Here is a 23,466-nt window from a genome sequence, read left to right as displayed (position 1 = left end):
TTACCGGTGACCTAACTAAAGAGTACACCAAGCTTCACAGCTACCGTTAGACTACGTTACCAGCAGATAGGAAAAAAATGTAATGCGTATTCTAGTTTCAATATTTTCCTAGTTTTCTACGTTTTTCTAAGGAATTTTACCAATTTCCTGACGTGGTGGTTGTAAATGGGTGGCGGTACTGCCCGGACTGCGTAGCCAGGGAGTTTTCCGTGGTGTCCTGGTCGGTATCTGGGCAGGGGGAGAAACTTTGGGTCCCTACCACCATTTCGTGCGAAATAACGAATCTGTAGTGTACACTACAAGTATTTCCGACTGATACTCTTGTGTACGGATTACATAGTTACTTGGTACCCCTGCCGTCCTTTTGGGGGCTAGCGCCAGCATCCAGCACAAGGCTTCCCGCATTTGTCGGGCACTGACTTGGTAAGGATTGCGCTTGGGACCCCTGCATTGAAGTACGGTAGTCCGTACACAGTACACACCTGGGCCCAGAACGGGGCTAATAGTTGGGAAGGCACTCTCTATTCCGTACTTGATATGAATACCTGGTAAGGCACTCTCGAACCACTACAAGTGTAGCCCATCACGGTTCATGTCGCGCGCCAGTCGTATCGTTAGTACATGGTTCCGGGCCGCTTGCGCACTGAAGCTTCTCAGCATTTGTCCTGGGGTTCACACTGTTTTCGCAACTTGGACCCACCGCGCCAAACGGTTGCCGGGCGCACACCCCCAAGTGGGAAAGCTCACAACGCTCGGGCGCTTACCGACTCCGAGTCCGCAACCGAACAGGGCATCGATTTACCTACACTACACGTACCCTCCCGGCAATCTGGGGTAAGTTAGTTACACGACACGACGAGCAAGACAATCACAAACACTACTTCCAGCCGTTCCGGTGGCTCTGGTGCGGACATTAGTTTCTCGTCGTTGCAAGAGGCACCTGTTTTCAGAGAGCCCCCAAACAAGCGCGGTCGCAAATTGGAGCTAGCCTGCTCTCGTTTTGGCTCCCTCAGGTACGTACACATTGCGCATGCATAGGTACCTTACCTCACGTACTGTACGAAGCGAAGTCCGTCGTGCTTGTTGCATGCAGTTCATGCATTTCCCATCACTGCATTTTCGTACTCGACGGCTTGCGTCTGACCGCCTGTCGAGTGTCAAGCATCAACAGCCCGAGCATCCACATAACACGCCTAGTCACAGACCGGTTCTGGGTGTTTGTTGAGCTCGTCCTGCGTTTGCTCTTCGCGTGCTGCCTCGCCCGGAGTCTGCAGGTCGAGCCGTGTTTCGCCGTGTTTCGCCGCTGTGCAAGTGGCTCGTGTTCCCAAAACCGCGGCAGAGAGACCTGCTGTGGAAAAGCTGGGGGAGGCCCGCTGCTCCTTCGGAACATCACCAAACAACACTGGTACCCGACATCCATTTCCGAGACTGTCCAAGCTAAACCCGCCAGGACTGTTTTTTTTTGGGGGGGACAAACGGAAGAGGAATCTAGAAGAAGAGGATGATAGAAGAGACTTTTTGAGGTTGAGGGATCTCAGATGACTAGTTGATCTCCACACTCCGATTATCAGAGACTGTTCATGGCTCTGCGACCTGAAAGGGGCGGCCGCTCGCACGTCCCGAACCGAGACCAGCGACCGTACCTGGCGGCGCCCCGCCATCAAGGGCAAGCCGGGCCCGCCAGCGGCCGGTACAGAAGTGCCTCCCGTGTGTCGGAAATCGATGCCTGGGATAACATGCAGAACCACGAGCTCCAGAACGACTCCAGCTCGTCCGACGAGGATCTCCACCCGCGGCGCCACCAGGCCCCGTCACGGCCCCGCCACACCCGCTCCGTCAGCCATCCGTTCCCCTCGTTCTTCTCTTCCATCAAGAGGAAGAGATCCGGCACCATGGCTGCCGGGCCTGACGAGTCCGGGTCTGATTCGACGGGGGAAGGTCCCCGCACCGGCCTAGGGGGGAGACCACTACCGCCGCAGCCGCCGCAGCAGCAGCAGCCGTCGGGGCGCGGGCATCGGTCCGGCTCGTCGGTGGGAAGTAGGGACGTCGCGACGGGGAATTGCATGACCTGCGGGTCGCCAGTGGAGTGGCCTCGGGAGCTGCTGGTGTACAGGTGCTACACATGTCATACCATTAACGACTTGCAACCCCTGGATCGGGACGCCAGGAGGGAGGATAGCCGGGATGAGGCGGTTACCTTCGAGGAGCAGTCTTCAGGGTCGAAAGGTACGGGGACCTTAGCTCTACATGCGCTCGGATTGTCTCCGTCAAGAGGGTCGAAAGGTACGGGGACCTTAGCTCTACATGCGCTCGGATTGTCTCCGTCAAGAGCTGACTCCTCGATATAGACAAGACAATCTCCCTCGGCTATACCAAGTCGTTAGTAAAGCAGTGCCTCCGTTCTTTTCTAGCCTCCGCTCTGAGAGAACGGGCCGGCGGTGCTGCGACTGACAAGGAGCTTCCGGTCGTCCCTCCCACCTCACACCTCTCGCCAGACCATCTCAGGGTACCACCGCCACCCCCGGCAGTTCCTCTGGCTCTGCGGCCCAAGGCTTCCCTGGATTCCGAGCCACGGCCGGTACCTGGCAGGCCCAAAGAACTCGGCCTCCATCGCCGCGCCCCGAGTTGGGCCGGCACTATGTCAGGAACATGCTCTACGTCGTTTCCAGAGAAAGAGGCGACACTACAACGCGACCCGAGATCACATGGGACTGGCAGCCGTCCGCGTCGTCCGTCTCCGAGCCCAGGAGAAGATGTCAAGAGCATTTTCAGGCCGCTCGAGGACTACGTCGTCCAATGCTTCACCTCATTTCAGTGCCTCAACTCGTCCTTTCTGACTCCCCGAAGTCAGCCTGCTGGCCGCAGCGAGCCCGAAGCCAGGCATCGGCGTCCCTCTGAGCACACCGGGGTCCGCAGCAGGGAAACCAGGACCGCCAGCTATCCGGTCCCAGAGATAGACCCGAAACTCCTGCTCCTAGGCGATTTTGCCGAAAACGGCACCTGGTGGACTGGTCACGGAGAAGTCCGTCCAGGTCGAACACCATCCGGTCGAAACCAACACAGCCCGTCCATCGTGAGCTCGCGGAGCCCGCACATAGACTGGGCGGAGCTGGAAGAGTGGTACACAACCGTTATCGAGGCGGCGCGGTTCTGGCCAGGCGTCTACGAGAGCCTCGTAGCCGAAGACCCATCGCTTGCGGCGGCCCCTCCCGTGTTGCAGGATCTCGAGAGACGGATCGTGGCCGGACAGGAGCACGTCCAAGAGGTGCTTCTGAGAGCTTCCGAAATGGTCCTCGTGCGACCGGGGCGGCGCCTCACCGAACCTCGGGACCTACGCTTCCTGCTCATCATCACAGCGAACCCCCTTTTGCATTCTTCATACAAACCGTACGTCGGCAGGACAGCGCCGCCAACACCAAGCAGTCCATCTCCTCGGGGCACCGGGCCAGTATCGGGTCGGCATTCGGGCATCATCAAACGCATCATTGGGCTGATGTCGAACGCGTCTGAAGAGTGCCGTAATCGCCTTGTCGCCTGGTTCGCCAGATATCCGGAGCACGCGTTTGTGCAGACCAAGGACCTGGTCGCCGGCTTTCTGGCCTACCGCTTGATCCGCGAGAAGGAGAAGAAATACCAAGGCCAGATCGACTACACGGGCGGCCTGGTTCCAGACATTGGGCCCAGCCACTCTCCGGCCGCCCTACACGCGGCACTGGGTTCCAGACAGACACAACGTTCCAAGAAGCAACAGGACAAGAAGAAGAAGAAGGTCGTATACCGAGTGGACTGGCGGATCAAGGCCGCTGCGCAAGTGCTTGGCCTCCTGTTCGCGGCCAACAATATGGTTCACGTCCGCCGGGGGAGCTCCGGCCGCTCGGGAAGCCCCGGCAGGAGCCACCGGGGACTTGTTCGGTCGCCGGGTCAGATCCTCGCCACCAGTGACTTCTACGTGACCTTGCTCGACGACTCGGATTTGGTGGGCGACTTCGAGGCTTGGGAGCGGAAGCTCGAACGGTTTTCGTTCTGCCAACACCCGTTCCTCTTGAGCATCGGCGCCAAGATCCAGATCCTCGAGTACGAGGCGAAGCGGCAGATGGAGAACAAGGCGAGGGATGCCTTCTTCGACAGCATCCTGACGAACCGGGTGGTGCAGCAGTTCTTGGTGCTGAACATCCGTAGGGAGTGTCTGGTTGACGATAGCCTGAAGGCCGTCAGCGAGGTGATTGGGAGCGGAGGGGAGGACATCAAGAAGGGGCTTAGGATCAACTTCAAAGGCGAGGAGGGGGTCGATGCCGGCGGACTGCGCAAGGAGTGGTTCCTGCTGCTTGTCAGGGAAGTCTTCAATCCCGAGCACGGTACGTTTTTTTTATTTTTTTTTTTTCTCCCCCGTCTTCCCCATCCGTACGCGGTAACCCGATAACTTTTAAGTAGCTGACCGAGTTTTTAACAACATAACACAGGCATGTTCCTGTACGACGAGGACTCGAACTACTGCTACTTTAATCCCAATTCGCTCGAGTCTTCGGAACAGTTCTTCCTCGTCGGCGTCGTCCTCGGCCTAGCCATCTACAACTCGACGATCCTGGACGTTGCTCTCCCCCCGTTCGCCTTTCGCAAACTCCTCGCCGCCGCCCCGGCCCCGTCCGCCCCGACAGCCCAGCCGCGCCAGCCGATGACCTACACGCTCGACGACCTAGCAGAGTACCGCCCGCGCCTAGCGCACGGCCTGCGCCAGCTCCTCGAGTTCGAGGGTGACGTCGAGTCCACCTTCGGTCTCGACTTCACCATAGACACGACCCGCTACGGCGCGGTTGAGCGAGTCCTCCTGTGCCCGGGCGGCGACCGCCGCCCCGTCACCAACGCCAACCGCGGTGAGTACGTCGACGCATACGTCCGCCACGTGCTCGACACGTCGGTGGCGCGGCAGTTCGAGCCGTTCAAGCGCGGCTTCTACACCGTTTGCTCCTCCAGCGGCGGGGGCTCCGCCTCGGTCTCGGCGCTCTCGCTCTTCCGCCCGGAGGAGATCGAGCTCCTGGTGCGCGGCTCCGCCGGCGCCTCGGACCAGACCCCCCTCGACGTCGCCTCGCTCCGGGCGGTCGCGCAGTACGACGGCTGGAAGACGGCCACCCCCGACAGCTACGGCGACGGCGACGGCGACGGCGACGGCGACAACGACGACACGAAGGAGCCGACCGTCCGGTGGTTCTGGGAGGCGTTCGAGAGCGCGGCGCCCCGCGACCAGCGGCGCCTGCTGGCCTTCATCACGGGCAGCGACCGCATCCCGGCGCTGGGGGCCGCGTCGCTGGGGATCCGGATCAGCTGCCTGGGCGACGAGTGCGGGCGCTTCCCGACGGCCAGGACCTGCTTCAATTCGGTCGGGCTGTGGAGGTCCACCGACCGGGAGCGGTTCGTGAGCACGCTCTGGAGGGCCGTCTGGGAGAGCGAGGGGTTCGGGCTCAAGTAGCGCTCGCGGCGGGACAGCTGTCTTCTACCCTCCGGGACGGTACTGTATGGACGGTACTGCATGTTACAGTACAGTACAGTACAGTACCTAAGGTCTAGGTATCACTACTTCGAGTTCGGGTGTCCCTTGCCTTTTGCTTCCATGGGCATTGTTTTTCTGTTGGAGTTTATGGGATGATGATGCTTGGATAGGGAGTCAATGGTCGGTCATATACCCAGTTTACAACTCACGTCAAGGCGGCCACAACAAGACCATGTTGATGTTAGATATATGCATATATATATATATATATATATATATATACATATCTCGCCCGCCTGTTAATCTGTAGAGTTATCCGGTAACTATCCGTATGCTACATGACACCACCGTCTTGATTGCTACAGATTGAAAGCCACCGCACTCAGTATGTATTGTACGTAACAGGAAGTAAATCGGAAGTGACTGCTGTGCGAGGCAGCACAGCGAAGAATAACTACGCTAAGTGCGTACGGAACTAGATCGATCATGCACTGCAAGGTTTGCCAAGATCCCAAGATCAGCGGAGCTACACTAATCCGTACTCAGTACTCCGTGCCATGGTGCGGACGCTACATTTCGCCGAGCTTGATTGGGCGTCTCCAACATCCACCGCGTGTGCTTGAACACGAGATCTTGGCACTTCCCTTGGTCTCTTCGGCGCTCTGCAGCATCCGCGATTGGAGCGAGGACGGGAAACCAAGGTGGCTGCGGGCTGTTCTATGCCGTGCTACACCACACCGTGCTCCGTACATCATACCCCTCGCACGCGCTACGGAATCCTCTAGTGTAGTTACTCCAGCAGTACGATTGATCGATGGGAAGGCAACCGGTTGGCATCGGCCGGGGACTCGATCAGCCGGGCATCCTTGCTTCTGCTTCGCCGCACTGGACCTGGACCTGCAAACCCGGGCCAGTAACAGACCTGCATCGCCATCGGTGCAGAAAATAGAAAGAGCTTGAAGCGTCCGAGTTGACTCGATGCTGTGCTCGGTCGGCAGGACCAGGGCCGATAAAAAAGTAAGCCATTACTCGGTCGATGGCGCGCGCACTCTCATCCTAGCACGATTGTTATCAGGTCCGACTGCCGCTGCCGCTCGAGGAAAGGACGTGGATTGGCAACGTAGTCCTTTCCTTTTTTTTGTTCTTTTTTTTCTTTTCCCTTGTTTTTCCCTTTTCCTTTTTTTTTTTTTTTTTTTTTTTTTTTTCCTTTTTTTTTCCTTTTTCCTTTTTTTTTTTTTTTTTTTTTTTTTTCGCATCGGATTGCTTCGCATCGAATTGGAAGCATGAGATCGATGCTCGGACAATGGATGGATTGTGACCGGTCGTCCCGAGCTTCCCCCGGTCATCGTCACTTTCCACTGACCACATTTTGCCTCGCGAAAATTAGTTGGTCGATTTGGGACCTTCGTCATGCTTCTCTTTTCTTTCTTTTTTTTTAACTACTTTTCTCCCGCAGCAGAGGGCACGCAAGAATCTTTTCTTCCCTTCCTGACCACAGGTTTCACTCGTGCGGTGGCTACAGGTCGATTGGCGCAGGAACCTCGCGTCTGTCCAATCATCCGAACCCCCCAAACCCTGCAAGTTTTGAACTCATCTGGGAGAGAGAGACAACAGATCGATCAGCCACCTATCAACTGTGGTACACTGCGGAATACAAATGTGCATGCATACATACATACATACATACGGATTACGTATGTACGAAGCATCTGAAAGTTGTGGTTGTAGTGTCTCTATGAACCGATTAAAACACGAGTAAAGAAACAATTACTGGAGAAACCGATCACTGCAGCTTGAGAGCTGTCTCCTACCCCCGACGGCTGTCAATTGGTGTGTGCTTGTCAGACTGCGGGTCTGCGTGCCGGCCGCTTCACCGGATTGGGGCATGACCGCTCAGCCCGCGCCGAGCTAAATGAACCCTTGCAGCCATCTCCAGTCCAAGCACTTCTCGCGCCATAGAAAGCACTCGACTTTCCCGCGCTCCACCGTCAGGCCGGGCAAATCCAGGCGCTCTTCTGTTCATCTTTGCGTTCGCAATCCCCATCATTCTCTTCCAAGCATCTGCCCTCGGTACCCGATTTTAGTGACTTTTTGCATTGCGCGCCTGGTTATTTTTTTTTTCTTTCTCCGCCTCCAGCGCCTAGGGCTACCAGTCGCGTCGGCACCCGACTGCTGAGATCAGACGCCAAGCAAACCCGGTCGGCGCCGAGACGTCTCGCCCTCACTCAGAGCCAATACATCTGGCCTCGCAGCTTCGCTTCTCAAACATCCCCCTTCGGCGCCATATCCAACCTTCACCCGTTGCTGCTGCCGGCCGCCGCGTACTGTCAATTTCGCGGCCGTCGCTGGCCTCGCTGTCAAAACAAGGTTCGTACTTTGATACACCCTGTCTGAGTTTGAAGCACCTCGCAGCTGCACGTACTCGATGTGCATTGCATCTTCAAGTGGGTAGTTCGTTGCGCACTGCCCTTTAACTAGAGGCGCATTGGAGGTCCTTCTCTTCCATCACCGCTCTCTGCCCGGTGCCTCGCACCATGTCTGCTCATGCCATGCCGCGTATCTGTCGATTAACATGTCAATTCCGTACAGAACCTTTCCGCGGCTTAAACGCCAGAGGTTCGGAATGTCGAACAATACGACCGGCGGGGAGGACGGTCTCCCAACGCCCACGGACACGTCGCCAAGTCCTACCAATACCACAGATGAACCTCAAAATCCTCAAGACCCTACTAGTACTCCGACGGACACTCCGGATGACCCTACGCCAACTCCGCCAACGACATCGACAACGACAACGACAACAACACGACCTACGACGTCCTCCCCACCGACAACTACCACTGACCGTCCCCAGCCGACGCCCACCTCTTCAAGCGATGAAGGCGAACCACCAGCCGAGACCACCAGCAGTAGCAGCGATAACCCAATCCCGACAAGCTCTTCAGTCCCGAATAATCCAGGACCATCAACGAGTACACAAACACGATATACGACAGTCACTACGGGCCTGCCCCCGACAAGCCAAACCAGCTCGTCGTCGACACCGTCGCCCACGTCAACTTCCGGCTCCGCCATTGAACCCAGTGATACGCCAAGCTCGGGGCTGAGCAACAGCGCGACGATCGCGGTTGCCGTCGTCGTTCCTGTCGTCGCCGTGGCTCTGCTGGCTCTGCTGGGCATTTTCCTGTGGCGAAAGAGGAAGCAGCGCAGGGATGCCGAGGAGCAGAGACGGAAGGAGGTCGAGGACTATGGGTACAACCCCAATGCCGACCCCACGATCCCCGCGGTTGCAGGCTCCGCCTACGAGATGGGGGAGGACGGCTCGGCTGGCTACCGCGGGTGGGGCAGCACGGCCGCGGCCGGTTCGACCGGGAGGAAAGCGTCGACGACCATGTCGGGCGGCGCCGGCGCTTCCTACTCTGGCGCTACTTCGCCGACGAGGGCCGACGCCCGGTCTGGCGAGCCGCTCATGGGTGATGCCCCGCCCTCCCCGGAGGGGGAGATCCTCGGGGCCATGGGACCGTCGGCTGCCAATAACCGCTCTGACGTGCGCCGCGGCCCCTCGAACGCCTCGTCATCGTACAGCGCTGCCGGCCAATCCGACGGCTCCGGTGAGGGTCCGATCGGTGTCGCCTACGGCGGCAGCAACCCGTACTATGACCAGTACGGCGCCGGCAACCCGTACGTGGACAACGGTTACGGCGGACAGCCTGTCGAGGCAGGCGGGTCGCCGGTCATCCGGGATGTGCCGGCTAGGAGGAACACGCGGATCGAGAGCTCTTCTCATTATCCGCAGCCGACTGCCGGCATTGCACAAAACTTCTAATTCCCTACTACCGTTGGAAACAATTTCAATTTTTTTTTTTTTTTTTTTTTTTTTTTTTTTTTTTTTTTTTTGCGATGCGCTTTGATTAGACGATACCTCTGCGACATCGGCCTGCACTGCTATTTCCTTGCTTCTTCATACAAAGCTTCTTCGCCACCAATATGGGCCATTCAGTCATTTGTGTCTTATTCTCCTTTTCTCTCCCCGGCATTCATGGGAAGGCTATGCGGCAGCATTTACTGAGATCTAATTCCCCCGGTCCTTAAAAGGTTCTCGGGCAACCGACGCTTAGCTTTATATTTGGGCTTCCCCTTTTCTTCGTATATCTCTGGTTTCTTCCATTTTGTTGGCATCTATGGGTTAAGCACCAGAGGTTAGGGAGCTGCATTCGGGGAGCCATTTCACGAGATATGGTGGACCCTTCAGCCAAAGACCCAGCAGCATTGAGCCACTGTGGAGGGTAAGGGAACCCGCGGGGTCTACCGATTGCTGAGGTCAGGTGCGGTCTGATCTGAGGATGGTTACCCTTCGAGAGGCCTGGCGAGAATCTATGGTATTGGATCAAGGACGTGATAAGGGCAGGTGAGGAAGTTGAAGGAGTTTGTACTGTATATACATACACATATATATGAGGATCTGGGAATCGTGGTCGGGTCTGACTCGGTTCTTTTCACCCGTTGGGCCTGCTGCGCTAACGGGTGCACTTTTTTGCATTTTTTTTTTCATTTTTTTTTCGTTAAAACCACTTGAATTGGGATAATCTTTGAACGCTTGCGGAAAGTAAGCAACCTCCTTTGGAGAGGCTACCCGTCGTCATATCTGCCTCTGTCTGATGCCCCGTTGTTGCCCATCATCCTTCAGAAGACTTGTATCTGTACGGAAGCTGTGTTGATCCGGCTGCCCCACATCTGCCCCCCCACCCCGTGCTGGCCTGGAAGCTTGGGTGGGTCCGACGTTCTGAACTTTTCGGGGCATCCCACCTGAATGCAAGCGAGCTGCCTGGCCGACGACATCTGAACGCAACATCCCGCCCGGAAATTTGGTGCCTTGCGCAACCCTCGGTTTCCGTCCTCTGCCGGCGAGTTTGTTTTCAATATTGATAGCATATCGCAAATTAGTTCAAACACCCAGCAACAAGGACCAGGCGAGAGCCAACGACAGGCAAAATGCAGGCCCCTGTCTTGGTGATGAGTACGTCCTGAGCCGCCTTCCCCCCCCCCCCCCCCCCCGCTAATTGTTTGATTTGTCTTTGGTCGGACACCCCTCGCTGACAGGAGCTTCCTCCGCTTCTACAGACACCCAGAGCGGTGATAGGCAGACGGGTCGGAGCGCCCAGCTGTCCAACATCGCCGCCGCCAAAACGTATGCTACGAGTTCCCCTCCCCCTCACCGATAGACAAATGAACTCCGGGGACCCCGCTTGCTGACGTTTCGGACCCTCCCTCCCCCTCTCTCCGACCACAGTGTTGCCGACATCATCCGGTCATGCCTCGGCCCCAAGGCCATGCTCAAGATGCTGCTCGACCCTATGGGTGGCATCGTGCTGACCAACGACGGCCATGCCATCCTCCGCGAGATCGAGGTGTCGCACCCCGCCGCCAAGAGCATGATCGAGCTCAGCCGGACGCAGGATGAAGAGGTGGGCGATGGGACCACAACCGTCATCATTCTGGGTAAGTGGCCTTAGCGGAAGGGAAAAGAGTTAGGGAGAGGGAGGGAGAGAGAGAGGGAGGGAGAGAGAGAGAGAGAGAGAGGGCTGGGCAGAAGAGAAGGGTATTTTTGCTGACCGGGTCCCCGGGTCCTAGCTGGTGAGATCCTGGCGCAGGCGCTGCCCCAGCTCGAGCGCAACATCCACCCTGTGGTCATCATTTCGGCATTCAAGCGGGCGCTCAAGGACGCGCTGCAGATCATCGAAGACATCTCGCTCCCCATCGACGTCAACGACGACAAGGCGATGTACCAGCTCATCTCGTCGTCGATCGGCACAAAGTTCGTCTCGCGGTGGTCGGAGCTCATGTGCAGCCTGGCTCTCAAGGCGGTGCGCACCGTGACGTGGGATGTGGGCAACGGCAAGCGCGAGGTGGACATCAAGCGGTACGCGCGCGTCGAGAAGGTGCCCGGCGGCGAGATCGAGGACAGCAGGGTGCTGGACGGCGTCATGCTCAACAAGGACATCACGCACCCCAAGATGCGGCGCAGGATCGAGAACCCGCGCATCATCCTGCTCGACTGCCCGCTCGAGTACAAGAAGGGCGAGTCGCAGACAAACATCGAGATCACCAAGGAGGACGACTGGAACCGCATCCTCCAGATCGAGGAGGAGCAGGTCAAGGCCATGTGCGAGCACATCATCGCGCTCAACCCGGATCTGGTCATCACAGAGAAGGGCGTCTCAGGTAATTTCTTCCATGATTCCCCTTCGCTCCCTGCGCGCGTTTGTTCGCTACTGGAGAACACATCTGACACTCTGCCGCCAGACCTGGCACAACACTACCTCATGAAGGCCAACGTGACGGCGCTGAGGCGGGTCCGCAAGACGGACAACAACCGGATAGCGAGGGCGACGGGCGCGACCATTGTCAACCGAGTAGAGGACCTGCAAGAATCGGACGTGGGCACGAAGTGCGGCCTGTTCGAGATCGAGAAGATCGGCGACGAGTACTTCACCTTCCTGACCAAGTGCAAGTCGCCCAAGGCGTGTACGATCCTGCTGCGCGGGCCGTCCAAGGACGTGCTCAACGAGATCGAGCGTAACCTGCAGGACGCCATGGGCGTCGCGCGCAACGTCATGTTCCACCCGCGGCTGTCGCCCGGCGGCGGCGCCACCGAGATGGCCGTGTCGGTGCGCCTGGCCCAGATGGCCAAGAGCATCGAGGGCATCCAGCAGTGGCCGTACAAGGCCGTCGCCGAGGCGCTCGAGGTCATCCCCCGGACGCTGATCCAGAACGCCGGCAAGAGCCCGGTCCGGGTGCTGACGGACCTGCGGGCCAAGCACGCCGAGGGCAAGAGCTCCTGGGGCGTCAACGGCGACACGGGCGCGCTGGTCGACATGAAGGACTACGGCGTGTGGGAGCCCGAGGCCATTAAGGTGCAGAGCATGAAGACGGCGATCGAGGTATGTTTTTTTTTTTTTTTTTTTTTTGGCTTCCTCCCTCGAACGGTTACATACAAAAAAAGCCTAGACAGGAGAGAGAGGGAGATGCTGACCAGAGATTACTCGACAGTCGGCGTGTCTCTTGTTGAGAGTAGACGATATCTGCAGCGCCAAAAAGGCGCAACCGGGCGTCGGCACGGGCGGTGGCGGGATGGATGAGTAGACGGGGGTTGAGAAGGGGGAAGAGGAGCGTGGGGATAAATGGCCCGCTGTATGGCTCAGGGTAATGGCCAGAGGAGCCGGCGTAATACCCCATTAGAGTGAATGAGGGCCTAATCACCTTTGGTAGACAAGAAAGGTCCCGGTCGTGGCCATCCCGCCCCCCGCGGTCCCCCGCGTAGTGACAGTGTTGCTACTGCTGCTGCTGCTGCTGCTGCTGTTGTTGTTGTTGTTAAGACTTGCCCCCTTCTCCATGTCTCATCAATCATCGTCGTGAATGACCAACCCGGGCCCATCCGCGGCCGCAGGGGGTACATCCTGCTTCTTGACGGCAGCAGCATCTGTACCCCCGTCCGCTTTACTCTCGCTGGCGTTGCCCGGACCACTCTCACCCACCACGTCCTTTGCCCCTTGTTGTGTTCCACCACCCTGGCCGCTCTTCTTCTCTCCTTCTGCTTCGGAATCACAGTCGCCACTACTTCCACCATTACCTCCTCCTCCTCCTCCTCCTCCTCCTCCTCCACCACCACCACTGCCATCTCCCGCTCCTTCCGACGCCGAGCCGGCGCCGCTCTTGGACTTTTCCTTGGCCGCCTGCTCCTTCCTCCTCTTCTTCTTCTCCCTCTTCTCGCGGTTGCGGCGGGTGCGCTCCTCGTCCTCGCGCTCGCGCTCGCGGCGGCGGCGCTCAAACTCCTCGGCGGCGCGCTCGCGCGCCAGGTCCTCGTCCATGCGCCGCAGCCGCTCGTACTCGCGCCGGCGCGCCGCCTTGTACACGTGGAACTCGCCCGACCCGGCGCCCGCGCTCGACCCCTGCACGTTGGTCACGATCTCGGGCGGCGGCGGCAGCGGCTTGCGCCCGGCGTCCGGCCCGGCGGGCGGCGGGATCCGGATCTCCTGCGTCGGGTTCGCAAAGAGCGCGGCCAGCTGCGTCGCCTGCGCCGCGTGCGGCGAGAGCGCCCGGCGGCGCTTTGCCGGGGGCGGGCGCGTGTCGGACGTCATTTTTTTTCTTTTTTTTTTTTTTCTCTCAAGATAACAAATTTTTTCTTTTCTTTTCTATCTTTCCATAATTCTTTTGTTTTCGGAGATGGTTGCTGTTGGTTGGTTGGTTGGTTGGTTGCTTTGACGGATTGGTTGCTGATGTAGCTTGACAAGGTTGTTTGGCCTTTGTGCTTATTGAGTTCTCCTTTTGGCGGTGGGATGGTGGTAGGCAGGAGGCGGTTTGTGAGCCGTCGAAAAGCAGTCCGATATTAAGGTACGTCGCGTAGTTGTAAGGATTACACCCGAGTCGTGTGCACGAAGTACGGAATACTCCGTGCGCCGTTGTGGTCGGCAACGCGACTCAAAAGAGCGAAAGCTTGGACAAGGTAAGAAAACTGGTGGGGCAAGAAGGAAGGTCGGACCAAGCCTAGCTTAACTTGGCTGTGAGCTCTGGTTCGTGCAACTGAGCCACTGCAGCCACTCCAGCCACTCCAGCCACTGCACGTTGGGAGGAACACCATCTTCGGGATGACTCCTGCGAGGCGCTTTGAAGAGGACACGGCGCTTATCTAGCCGCCATTGCCTGCTCTGTCACGCTCATCCGAGCCAATCCGGATGCAGGGCGCTTGTTTGAGCACCCGGGGGGGAAGGCGCAGGCGACTCGCGGCACTGCCGACCACACCCTTGCGCTACAGTTGGTCGTCGAAGGAAGGAAGGCAGCCTAAATTCTTGAGTGATCAGGCAGGTGCTTCCTTCGTACTGCGAAACACGGTTGGTGGAAGAGGACATGGAAGGATGGCTGCTGCTCACGCACAGAGCGCGAGGGTCGTATGCACTCTACGCTACTCGCCCAACCTGGCGCTACCACTTCATACTTGGACACAGTACCTGTAATATAAGGCTATTATGGATGATAGTGCAGCTGCAAAGCTGCAGGGTGACAACAGAGGTGGCGCCAACTGCAGGCATCAAGGAACTTGTGCACTCGCAGATCGTTGTCTCGTGAACTTTGCAACTTCCGGCCCGTCCTGCAGTGCGCTCGATCAAGGCAGGAACTACAGCAGTTTATTGCATTAACTGTCCAGGTATCTTCTTAATAGTTGCTCGGACGCCAGGAAGCGGGCTGCCAATGCAATCATGAAATGAGAGGTGTTGCTTCCTTTGAGGTTCAAGTGGGGTGTGGGTCCGCGGGGCAAGGTTCGGGCCCCAACCAACTACGGATAGTCCAAGCCTACCCCAGCCCAGGCATTGGTAGTGTGGTACTCCGTAATGCTCTTCCCGTAGATATAGGGCGATGGCGAAGCTTAGGCAGCTGACCCAACGCCTTGGATGGTTGATGACTGTATTTCGGACCAAGACAAGTGGAGAATTGCATATTAGAAAGGCCCTCGAGTCCGCTGTATCGCCATTGTCCCTGTGTCTTTGCTCTCTCCTCTCTCTCTCGGACACGCACAAGTTCTGAACTAGCCCTCCTCGCTGAGCCTTTGCCCCGCTATCAGCAGCTTTGAAACTCGAGCTGCCCCTTGCTGATCCGTCCCGGTATCTGAGCAGCACGACGATACGACGAGCAGCAAGAGCATCGTCTCCCCCGGCCCTCTTCTCTGCCCGCCGGCGATTGTGAAGCCAGAGGCGAACATTCTTTCAGTTGGCGATTCGTCATGGGGAGACCAAGGCTTATCATCCTCATCAGACATGCCCAGTCCGAGGGCAACAGTATGTCTACGTCCGGGGCCGAAAAACCACAACGTCGAAAGCGAACCGGACTCGAACTGACCACGCGCCCGCAGAGAATCGCGACATCCACCAGACCATCCCCGACCACCGCGTCAAGCTCACGCCAGAAGGATGGCAGCAGGCCTACGATGCCGGTCGTCGTTTGCGAGCGCTGCTACGCGAGGATGACACGCTGCACTTCTTCACGAGCCCATACCGCCGGACGCGAGAGACAACCGAGGGCATTCTGGCGACGCTGACCAGCGACGATCCGGAGCCGAGCCCGTTCAAGCGAGACAAGATCAAGGTGTACGAGGAGCCGCGCCTGCGCGAGCAGGACTTTGGCAATTTCCAGCCGTGCAGCGCCGAAATGGAGCGCATGTGGCAAGAGCGCGCCGACTACGGCCACTTCTTCTACCGCATCCCCAACGGCGAGAGCGCCGCCGATGCCTACGACCGCATCAGCGGCTTCAACGAGAGCCTGTGGCGGCAGTTTGGCGAGGACGATTTTGCGAGCGTCTGCGTGTTGGGTGAGCCGGAGCTCCCTCCCTCTCCCCATCCTCTCATCTCTCGTGAAGATGGGCCTGTCTGACTCGAGCCAACCTGCAGTTACCCACGGCCTCATGTCCCGCATCTTTCTCATGAAGTGGTACCATTTCAGCGTTGAGTACTTTGAGGACCTGCGTAACGTCAATCACTGCGAGTTCCTCATCATGCGCCGCAATGACGAAAACGGCAAGTATATACTCGAGAACAAGCTGCGCACTTGGTCTGAGCTCAGGCGGGAGCGCGCGCGACAGCTGGCCGAGGGGAATGGCGATGAGGACGACAAGACTAAGGACCTCTCCACGCTCGCACGCACCGGCACGGCCGAGGTCCGGCGTCGTTGGGGCGGCTGTCCGAACGGCTGTAACCACGACAAAAACTTCAGGATCCGCCAGGCGCTGGCCGACCTGGTCAAGAGCGACAGTATCACCTCTAACAATGCGTCCGGCCCGTCCGTGAGCGAGGGCGGTACCGGCAGCGGCACCGGCAGCGGTACGAGCAGCACTAGCACCAGCACCGCCGTACCGAGCAGCAACGGGACCTCAGCCGGCCCAGCGTACGGCATTACTAATCCATCATTCAACGGCACGGCCAACAGCCAAACCATTGTCAGCCGCAGACCAGCAGCCAAACGCTTCCAGTCTCAGGCCGCTGATGAGGCCGGTGACGGCTCCAGAGACAAGGCGGCTGGCCCGCAAATTGACGTGGCCAAAGCCCGTGACGAGGTCGTTTCCAGCCCCGACGGCACACCGTCTTTCATCTCGGTCGATGATCGCCTGCGCTCGCGCCTAAGGAGCCCCAACGTGCCTCCCCGTCCCCTCGGCATCGATAATCTCCATGTCGGGCGCGACTTTGGCGGCACCTACAGCGGGCACAACAGCGCCGTGAGCGACGACGGCGACTCGGGAGACGACAGTGACGGCCGCTCAGGCGCGGTGATCACCCCGTCCTCATCCTCCACCGCCGCATCCACCCGCAACGAGGCCGGGACCGCCGCCAGAACCTCGCCGCTGAGAACCCTCGGCGTCCCCTCTTCCACCCTCCCGCACCGTCCCAAACATGCCTATCTCCAACACCATCATCAACAAAGGAGCCAGTCCCGCATGGGCCGCGGGATGCGCGCCAACCGGCTAGGCGATCACCACAGCAGCGACGGGGAGCACGAGGCCGACTGCGAGCACGATCCCGAGCACGACGACGACCACTCGTGTGGCGGCAGCGACGACGGCCCTGACAAGGGCTGCGCGGTGGACGAGGAGAGCGGGTCGGCCGTGGTCGCCCAAGAGATGGCGGACGAGGCCGACGATGTTCTTGCGAGGGAGGAAATCGAGGACCGGAGCATCAGAGGGAGTGTCTATTGAGTCCGTACTCTCTCCTCTCTTTCTAGTCGGTGTGTCTTGCGCTAAAAGAGGGGGGCGAGAGGGGGTTGGGGAATTGGGGGATTGGGGGATTGGGGGAATGAAAGGGGCATCAAGATCAATGAAGTATGAGCGTTCCTTATGGGTGTTGTTGTTCTTATGCCTTTACGAACTGGGACTGGAGCAGGCGATTTTTGCTTTTGAGAGAAATGGGGAGGGAGGAGGGGGGATAGAAAACCGACCGAGTCTCGAAGGCGCCGATGGAGAACCTGCACTGGTCAACATCGAGGCAACTGCGATGCATGCCCTGGAAGTCACGGAATGGCTCGTCCTGTGCGAGGGGGCTTCCCACTATTTGGTTTTTAGCTATGATCATGGAAGGTGCAAAGGACCAGGACGATATCCTATACCTAGATTGTTTGATAGCAAATAGATGCAAGATGATTCTTGACTCGAGAGCTAGCGGACCTGTCAGAAGTGGTTTTGACAAGCAGAAGTGCCGTTCCCGTGCTGTCGCCGTCTTGACTGGCATATGGAGTTAATGAGTTCATGATCTGAACAGGTCCCCTTTCGGGCCCTCATCTACGTTACGTGCGATCTACAGCTCTCGGCTCTTTACTTTTTACCTTGGGAGAAGATTGCAAGCTGTGATACCAACCAAGAACTCACTGGAGCAGTCTATAGTGCTTTCGATCAGGGACTTCCCTCCTGAGCCGTCTAGATAGAGACAATGACCAAGCAAGCATTTGGGATCTAGGCTTGCAGCTTTTGAGTGGCCGGCATTCCTGTTTCGAGCACGGAGCCGCTGCTGTTGCGAAGACGAGGCCAGTATCCAGAAGTGAAAGAAGTCGTTCAGCCCTCATTCCGACGCCAAATCACTCATCAGAAACATATTCGTTCGCGAGATCCCGAGCGGTCAACAGGCTTCGAGAGTGGCTGAAAACCGAGGAAGCACTTGAGATGATCATTTCCCTCTCATGAGACATGGCAGAGTTCTGAGTCACAACACAATCTCGTCGAATGGCACACATCAGAGAGTGGCATCTATATCACACTTCTTGACCCAGACCTATTTTTCCCAGAGGCTCACGATGCAAGGCAGCTACCCAGAGCACCGCACTAGTAGGAGCGAAGCAGTCAACGGGCATACAACACCGCGTTCCATGGGGTGCCACACACCCCGTCACAGCCACCCAACTTCGAGTAACGGGGGCGAGTATACGCCCGATCTGGCAGGCTCCCGCATCGCAGCTGGTGTTTGCACGGCTTGACAACGGACACCCACAGATCTCGGCATTGCACAAAGCAGGGGGGTGAAGCCGAACAACCTTTTCGGATCGATTCGAGGAAGAAAATGCCTCGTATAGCATGTGGCTTCTCTAAGTATTGCCTCAAGGGCGTTGCTGGAAGCTGTTGTGCCCCAAAGGGCGTCCTGGTCAGAGCACACACAACAGGAAAGTCTCACACTCGGCGACTTTGCCACTATCAGGTGGAAGGAAGAGAGGGTGGGAGGGAGAAAGAAAGAGAGAAGGGGTGACATGCTCACGTGGATGGAACCGGAAAACCCTGTTTAAGTAATGGGACAACTTTGAAGCACGAGAGCAAGGCTCCCTCCATCAGGTGCTCGTCACCGGGCTCGCGAAACTTCCTAACCCTCAGAAGTTTTCAGCCGAGCACATCCAAGTTGAGCTGATACTCTGGACTTACAAAAACGGCTGGAGGGAAAGCCACTATTGACAAGTATCATAGTTCCGATTACGAGAAGCCCACGGTCGCTTGGTTGCCCATGCGAATCGAAAGGGAGATAACACGAAAATATTAGGACGATCAAGCCCCCCCCCCCCCCTTCTTCTTCTTCTTCTTCTTCTTCTTCTCTCATGCCGCTCACCAGCCACATCAAGGAAGGAGAGGTACACTCTACGCTCTCAAGATATCCAGCAAGCCTCCTTGAACCCTGTACATACCTCGTCACCCCCGACTCTCGTTACTTTGGGGGGGGGGGGGGGGGGGGGGGGGGGGGGGGGGGGGGGGGGGGGGCAAGACAAGCGTAGCAATAAATGCCACTCTACCATCGCCACCTTCGGTCCAGTCTAGTCCACCACAGAAGAACAGGGAGGATGAGGCCTCCCGCTGGCGTAGTTCTCGACCTGGCGCGGACTCAACGAGGTATCGTCTCAAGCTCCTCCATGGGAGAGGATGGATGGATGGAGTGAGACACTGATTATCCCAGGACATTGGTCGCCACGAACGGTCACACTTGGGTCAGTCAGTCAGTCACTAAGTCACACGCTGGCGGTCCCCTTCTACCCCTTGCCTTCGGAGGCCGTTCAACTAAGAAAGGTAGCTTCTCATTTCTGTCAGGGAATGGGATTCCTCTAACATAGCGGAAGTAGGCTATCGTTCCTATACGAGAATGGCATAGCAGCTAAAAAGAAGTTGAACATTGTAGAGAACGCAAAGGAGCAAGCAAAAAAAAAAAAAAAAACCTTTACATCCATGCCCCTTTGCCTCCCTCTCTTGACGCTAGCCAGCTGAAAATCAAGCCCCTCAGGGCCCCTTTCAGCACCCACCTAGTAATTCGTACACATTACCCAAACCCGCCGGTTAGCAATCTGGTTCCTCTGACTGGCCGAGCGAGCAAGATGAGCTTTCGCTCATATTCCTTCCCTTTCCCGATGTGGGTGTAGTTGAAACCCTCCCCCCCCTCTCTCTTGACGGCGGGAAGATGCAACGCCAGCCGCTTGCATGCTTGGTGATGTCTGAGCGATACCCTGGGCCGGTTAGTGCAAATCCTTTTGGTGGTGTGGGAGGGAAGAGGAGAGAGGAGGGCTGAGGAATTGTGTATGAACTTGGGGCGGTACGGTATCGCGCAACCTTGCTTGAAGCGTTGTAATATTGTGTTAGGCTCTGCTATTTTATCGACCAAGAATTGGACGTCACTCGTGAACAGTATGGGAGCATCGGGTAATATGGATACGCCGAAAGGGAAACAAGAAATAAAAAGGGGGGGGGGGGGGGAGGAGGGTAAAGTCGTGATGTGTAAGCTGCGATACGAGCAAGTTGGTTCAGTCACCTGGCATGCCATGTCTCTTTTGCCCCCCCTCCCCCCCCCTCCCCTCGAAGAATGTGTGACTCGTGAATATACTCAATGCTACACGGTACTTGGCATGGGAACCGAGCCGGCAACCTCGACAAAGCTGCCGTTGTGGGTTGCGACAGCAAGCATCAAGGATCATTCATTCATATGTACACCACAGGCCGCAGGAAGTAGGAAGCCGTTTCAGCCAGTCAGAGAGACCGCTGGCTTCCGCCTTCGTCCTGTTGCTGTGCCGAGCCCGCGGGAGGAACACCTAGGTCGCGGTTGGAGGGCGGGCTAGGTGGTAATATACGGTCGTGCACGTACAGAGAGGAGAAACTGCTTGTCCTGATCCGTACACGCAGCGAGTGGATGTGAAGCGCATATAGGCCTGCGTGGGGGGAGGAGAGCAGCGGGTGATGAAGTCGGAACCAATGTCTGACTTTCTTTGGCGCCGGGGAGGGGATGGAGAGGAAGGAAAGGTGGGTGGTGGGCAGGAACAGGAAAAACTACAAAGAGTTCAGGACCAAGTTCAAGACCCGACTGTGTCGCAGTAGGCTCCTCCCTCCTTATCTGGGCGATCCGCGTTGCCTGGCCGTGGCTGTTTGCTGTAGGGTGCAGTGGTGGTGGGAGGAAAAGGGGGCCCGAGAGAGAGGGAGGGTAGTACGGAGTAGGTGATGCCAAAATGAGGAAGCCGAACCGCATCAAATGCATGCGCCCTGTGCGAAGGTTTGGGGAAAAGTGTCCGTGTCCGACCTGAATCGATCCCCCGCGGCCATGCAATACTCATGCACTACGGATTACTCCCGTCTCGCTTGCGCGCGCGGAGGCATAACTAAACGCAGCCGGGAGGAATGCCAATGAATGTTGGGGAAGGCAGCTGCAGGTTGGACTTCAGGTTGGACTTCTTCCCTCTGCGGCAAGAATGGCACTAACCAACGTCAAACCTCCCGTTTGAGAGTCCCTGCAGATCTCTCTCCACAGGCGTGAGGACGGGGCTCGCGCAGCTTCATTAACACACTACTATGTATATAGGACATGCACGAGGTCTTCCGTACCTACCCACCACGATTATCCGAGACGCTAAGTCTTGCTCGAATTTGCTTCTCCGTGCCTGTCGTGTATCCGCAGTACAGATCCGTACATCAATCATGGCCGCATGCCACTAGAAACCACCTCAAATGGTGTGATCAACGTCCAAATGATTGTGAAGAGTCCTTGCTTGCGGGGCGAAATTGCGAGGAAGGGGTCACGACGATCGAGAAAAAGAGGCGAAAAGAGGGGGCCACGTCTCCACTCCGGAGTCAACCCCGTCATATTGCGGTGCTTTCCGAGATCCTGCTTCTGTTCACCTCTCTTGGGGGTGGCCGGTTTCAGCGCCCTCGTCGCACCCTACTTAGTAGACGGTTTGTTACGAGAGTTTCGGTGGCTTGCAAATCCGGGGCTCTGGAATCGTGGTGATTTCGGGGGCTTCGGAAGAGGGGAAAAGTGGGGTTCGGAGAGGGGGTTGAGCCTGCCGGAACCCGATCTTATCGCTGTTCAAGGAAACGGCTTCTGCCATATCCTCCTCTCGCTCGTAACGCATGACCCTTTTTTCGCATTCCTGAATCGATAATAAATGGAGACTGTCGACGCTAGCGTTTAAGAGGTGCCACAGTGCGCGTGTCATGTGTGAGGCCCGGAATCTCTTCTTACTCTGATACAACATCCAAAATGCCAAAAGGCTGCTTTGCTACGCTGCTCTCGTGGATGACAAGAGCGCTAGTCTAGCGCATGTATGGACTCTAGCCTAGTGTGGTGTAGCGCGCATCCAGGAGGAGGTTTGGAATCACGCCCAGGCACCGCCAGCGACGGTTTTTTGGGAATCACTCTCATTCGCGAGTTGTCTGGGAGGCGCACATGCTAGCATTCCCGACGCCCTGCATCGGCCCATGCGTTCTGTGCGGTCCCAACCGTTTGTCGCTTAGTGGGTGACGGGGTCCCAGACGGAGCCCAATGAACGAGCTGCGTTACACGAGACGTACATACCACTAGTGTACGGGTTGTGTTGGGGCCCTCGTCTGAATGTCAACTTTTCCATTCTCCCTATCTCTCTCGTCTTTCTTTCTACACCACCACACTGCTGCAGTAGTAAGCGAGGCCGCAGTGTCACACTACCACATTCAACTACGCGAGCATGGGAATTGCCATGTTAAGCTGTCTACTCGTAGCAAGCGTAGCGTATGGCTGGGTGAAGTCCGTGAAATGGAGAGAACTAAGTGGTAGTGAAACGCCGCCTTAAAGTGAGTGCCAAGATGTGCCCTACATAGTACATAGTACGCTTTACAGAAATTGTGGCGCTCCTCTGACAGGGACGAGGCCCTGTCGCTCAGTCTCCAGAGCCAATTTCCCCGGATTTCGGCATACTACGTAGTGTAGTTACCCAGTGACTCCACCCAACAAACTAACACTTCACCCTACTCCATAGTACTCCGTAGTGTACCGATCACACATCACATTGTTAGGGTCGATGTATGGAGGCACATTTTCCACGATACCAGGCTTGACCTCTGAAAAGCGTTAGGCTGGACGATCGAGTCTGCGTTTGTAGCAACCGTCAACGAGCAAGTGCCGGTAGTTAAATGTACGCCATCCTGCTCTTCCCCGCATTTTCTCGTGCCACAACCGTCTTGGGAAGGGCAACCACTGTCAAAATTAAGTCCGGTACACTACTGCGTACTGATGCACGAATATTGTCCCATGTTCCAAGTCGACTCGTTTCTTTGTCCTTCTACACCGACACGAGTCCCTGTGATTCCTGTGCCCCCACAGGTTTTCCTCGGGTCGTTTCGCTAGCGTCGTCTCAGCGACCAGCGGCAAGCATCACGGGGAGGTGCGGGAGCGCCAGCATTGAGATGTCCTGGTGAGACACTCGGCTGCTTGGTAACTATGAGCTCTGCTTCCGCCCAGAACGATGGGAGGCCTGGGGTTCAGTTCCTCCCCCCTGACTAGTTTCAAGCCATTAGTTATTAGCAGCTCACCGAGTCTATCACCGTGGTCACCGAAAAGTTTCGGCGTCCAGCCTTGTCTCCGCTGCGCCTCCCGTCGCTCGCCAATCAGGGGGGCGAGAGACACTACGGGGTAACTACCTCTGTACACTACACTCTTGTGGATACGATACCAGTCCTGTTC

The 23,466-nt window shown here is 57.3% G+C and overlaps 5 protein-coding genes across 5 annotated transcripts; 4 read left to right on the top strand and 1 right to left on the bottom strand.

Annotated features, from left to right (window-relative positions):
• Positions 1-1,403: 1,403 nt before the first annotated feature.
• Positions 1,404-5,734, top strand: P884DRAFT_72253 (uncharacterized protein). Its single transcript, XM_069446047.1, has 3 exons — positions 1,404-2,283; positions 2,349-4,355; positions 4,461-5,734. The coding sequence occupies exons 1-3, from the start codon at positions 1,581-1,583 to the stop codon at positions 5,462-5,464; spliced, it is 3,714 nt and encodes a 1,237-aa protein (XP_069294477.1). The 5' UTR covers positions 1,404-1,580; the 3' UTR covers positions 5,465-5,734.
• Positions 5,735-8,108: 2,374 nt separating this feature from the next.
• P884DRAFT_209485 (uncharacterized protein) lies at positions 8,109-9,311 on the top strand (the record flags this gene model as incomplete). Its single annotated transcript, XM_069438940.1, has 1 exon — positions 8,109-9,311. The coding sequence occupies one exon, from the start codon at positions 8,109-8,111 to the stop codon at positions 9,309-9,311; it is 1,203 nt and encodes a 400-aa protein (XP_069294476.1).
• A 962-nt stretch (positions 9,312-10,273) lies between these two features.
• P884DRAFT_250134 (chaperonin Cpn60/TCP-1 family) lies at positions 10,274-12,628 on the top strand (the record flags this gene model as incomplete). The annotated part of the gene is made up of 6 exons (XM_069440632.1): positions 10,274-10,502; positions 10,607-10,673; positions 10,776-10,984; positions 11,117-11,707; positions 11,789-12,426; positions 12,536-12,628. Exons 1-6 carry the CDS (start codon positions 10,478-10,480, stop codon positions 12,626-12,628), a joined length of 1,623 nt encoding a protein of 540 aa, XP_069294475.1. The 5' UTR covers positions 10,274-10,477.
• A 134-nt stretch (positions 12,629-12,762) lies between these two features.
• On the bottom strand, positions 12,763-13,623 carry P884DRAFT_287409 (uncharacterized protein; the record flags this gene model as incomplete). Its single annotated transcript, XM_069443880.1, has 1 exon — positions 12,763-13,623. The coding sequence occupies one exon, from the start codon at positions 13,621-13,623 to the stop codon at positions 12,886-12,888; it is 738 nt and encodes a 245-aa protein (XP_069294474.1). The 3' UTR covers positions 12,763-12,885.
• A 1,277-nt stretch (positions 13,624-14,900) lies between these two features.
• On the top strand, positions 14,901-17,277 carry P884DRAFT_332152 (histidine phosphatase superfamily). The gene is made up of 3 exons (XM_069445764.1): positions 14,901-15,315; positions 15,390-15,845; positions 15,925-17,277. Exons 1-3 carry the CDS (start codon positions 15,261-15,263, stop codon positions 17,220-17,222), a joined length of 1,809 nt encoding a protein of 602 aa, XP_069294473.1. The 5' UTR covers positions 14,901-15,260; the 3' UTR covers positions 17,223-17,277.
• The last annotated feature ends 6,189 nt before the right edge of the window (positions 17,278-23,466 follow it).

This window comes from Thermothelomyces heterothallicus, assembly GCF_042370625.1.
Source record: "Thermothelomyces heterothallicus CBS 202.75 unplaced genomic scaffold P884_scaffold_28, whole genome shotgun sequence".
Classification (NCBI taxonomy): Eukaryota; Fungi; Ascomycota; class Sordariomycetes; order Sordariales; family Chaetomiaceae; genus Thermothelomyces; species Thermothelomyces heterothallicus.
Note: the sequence above shows the minus strand (reverse complement) of the source record. Positions and strands in the feature narration are given on the sequence as shown.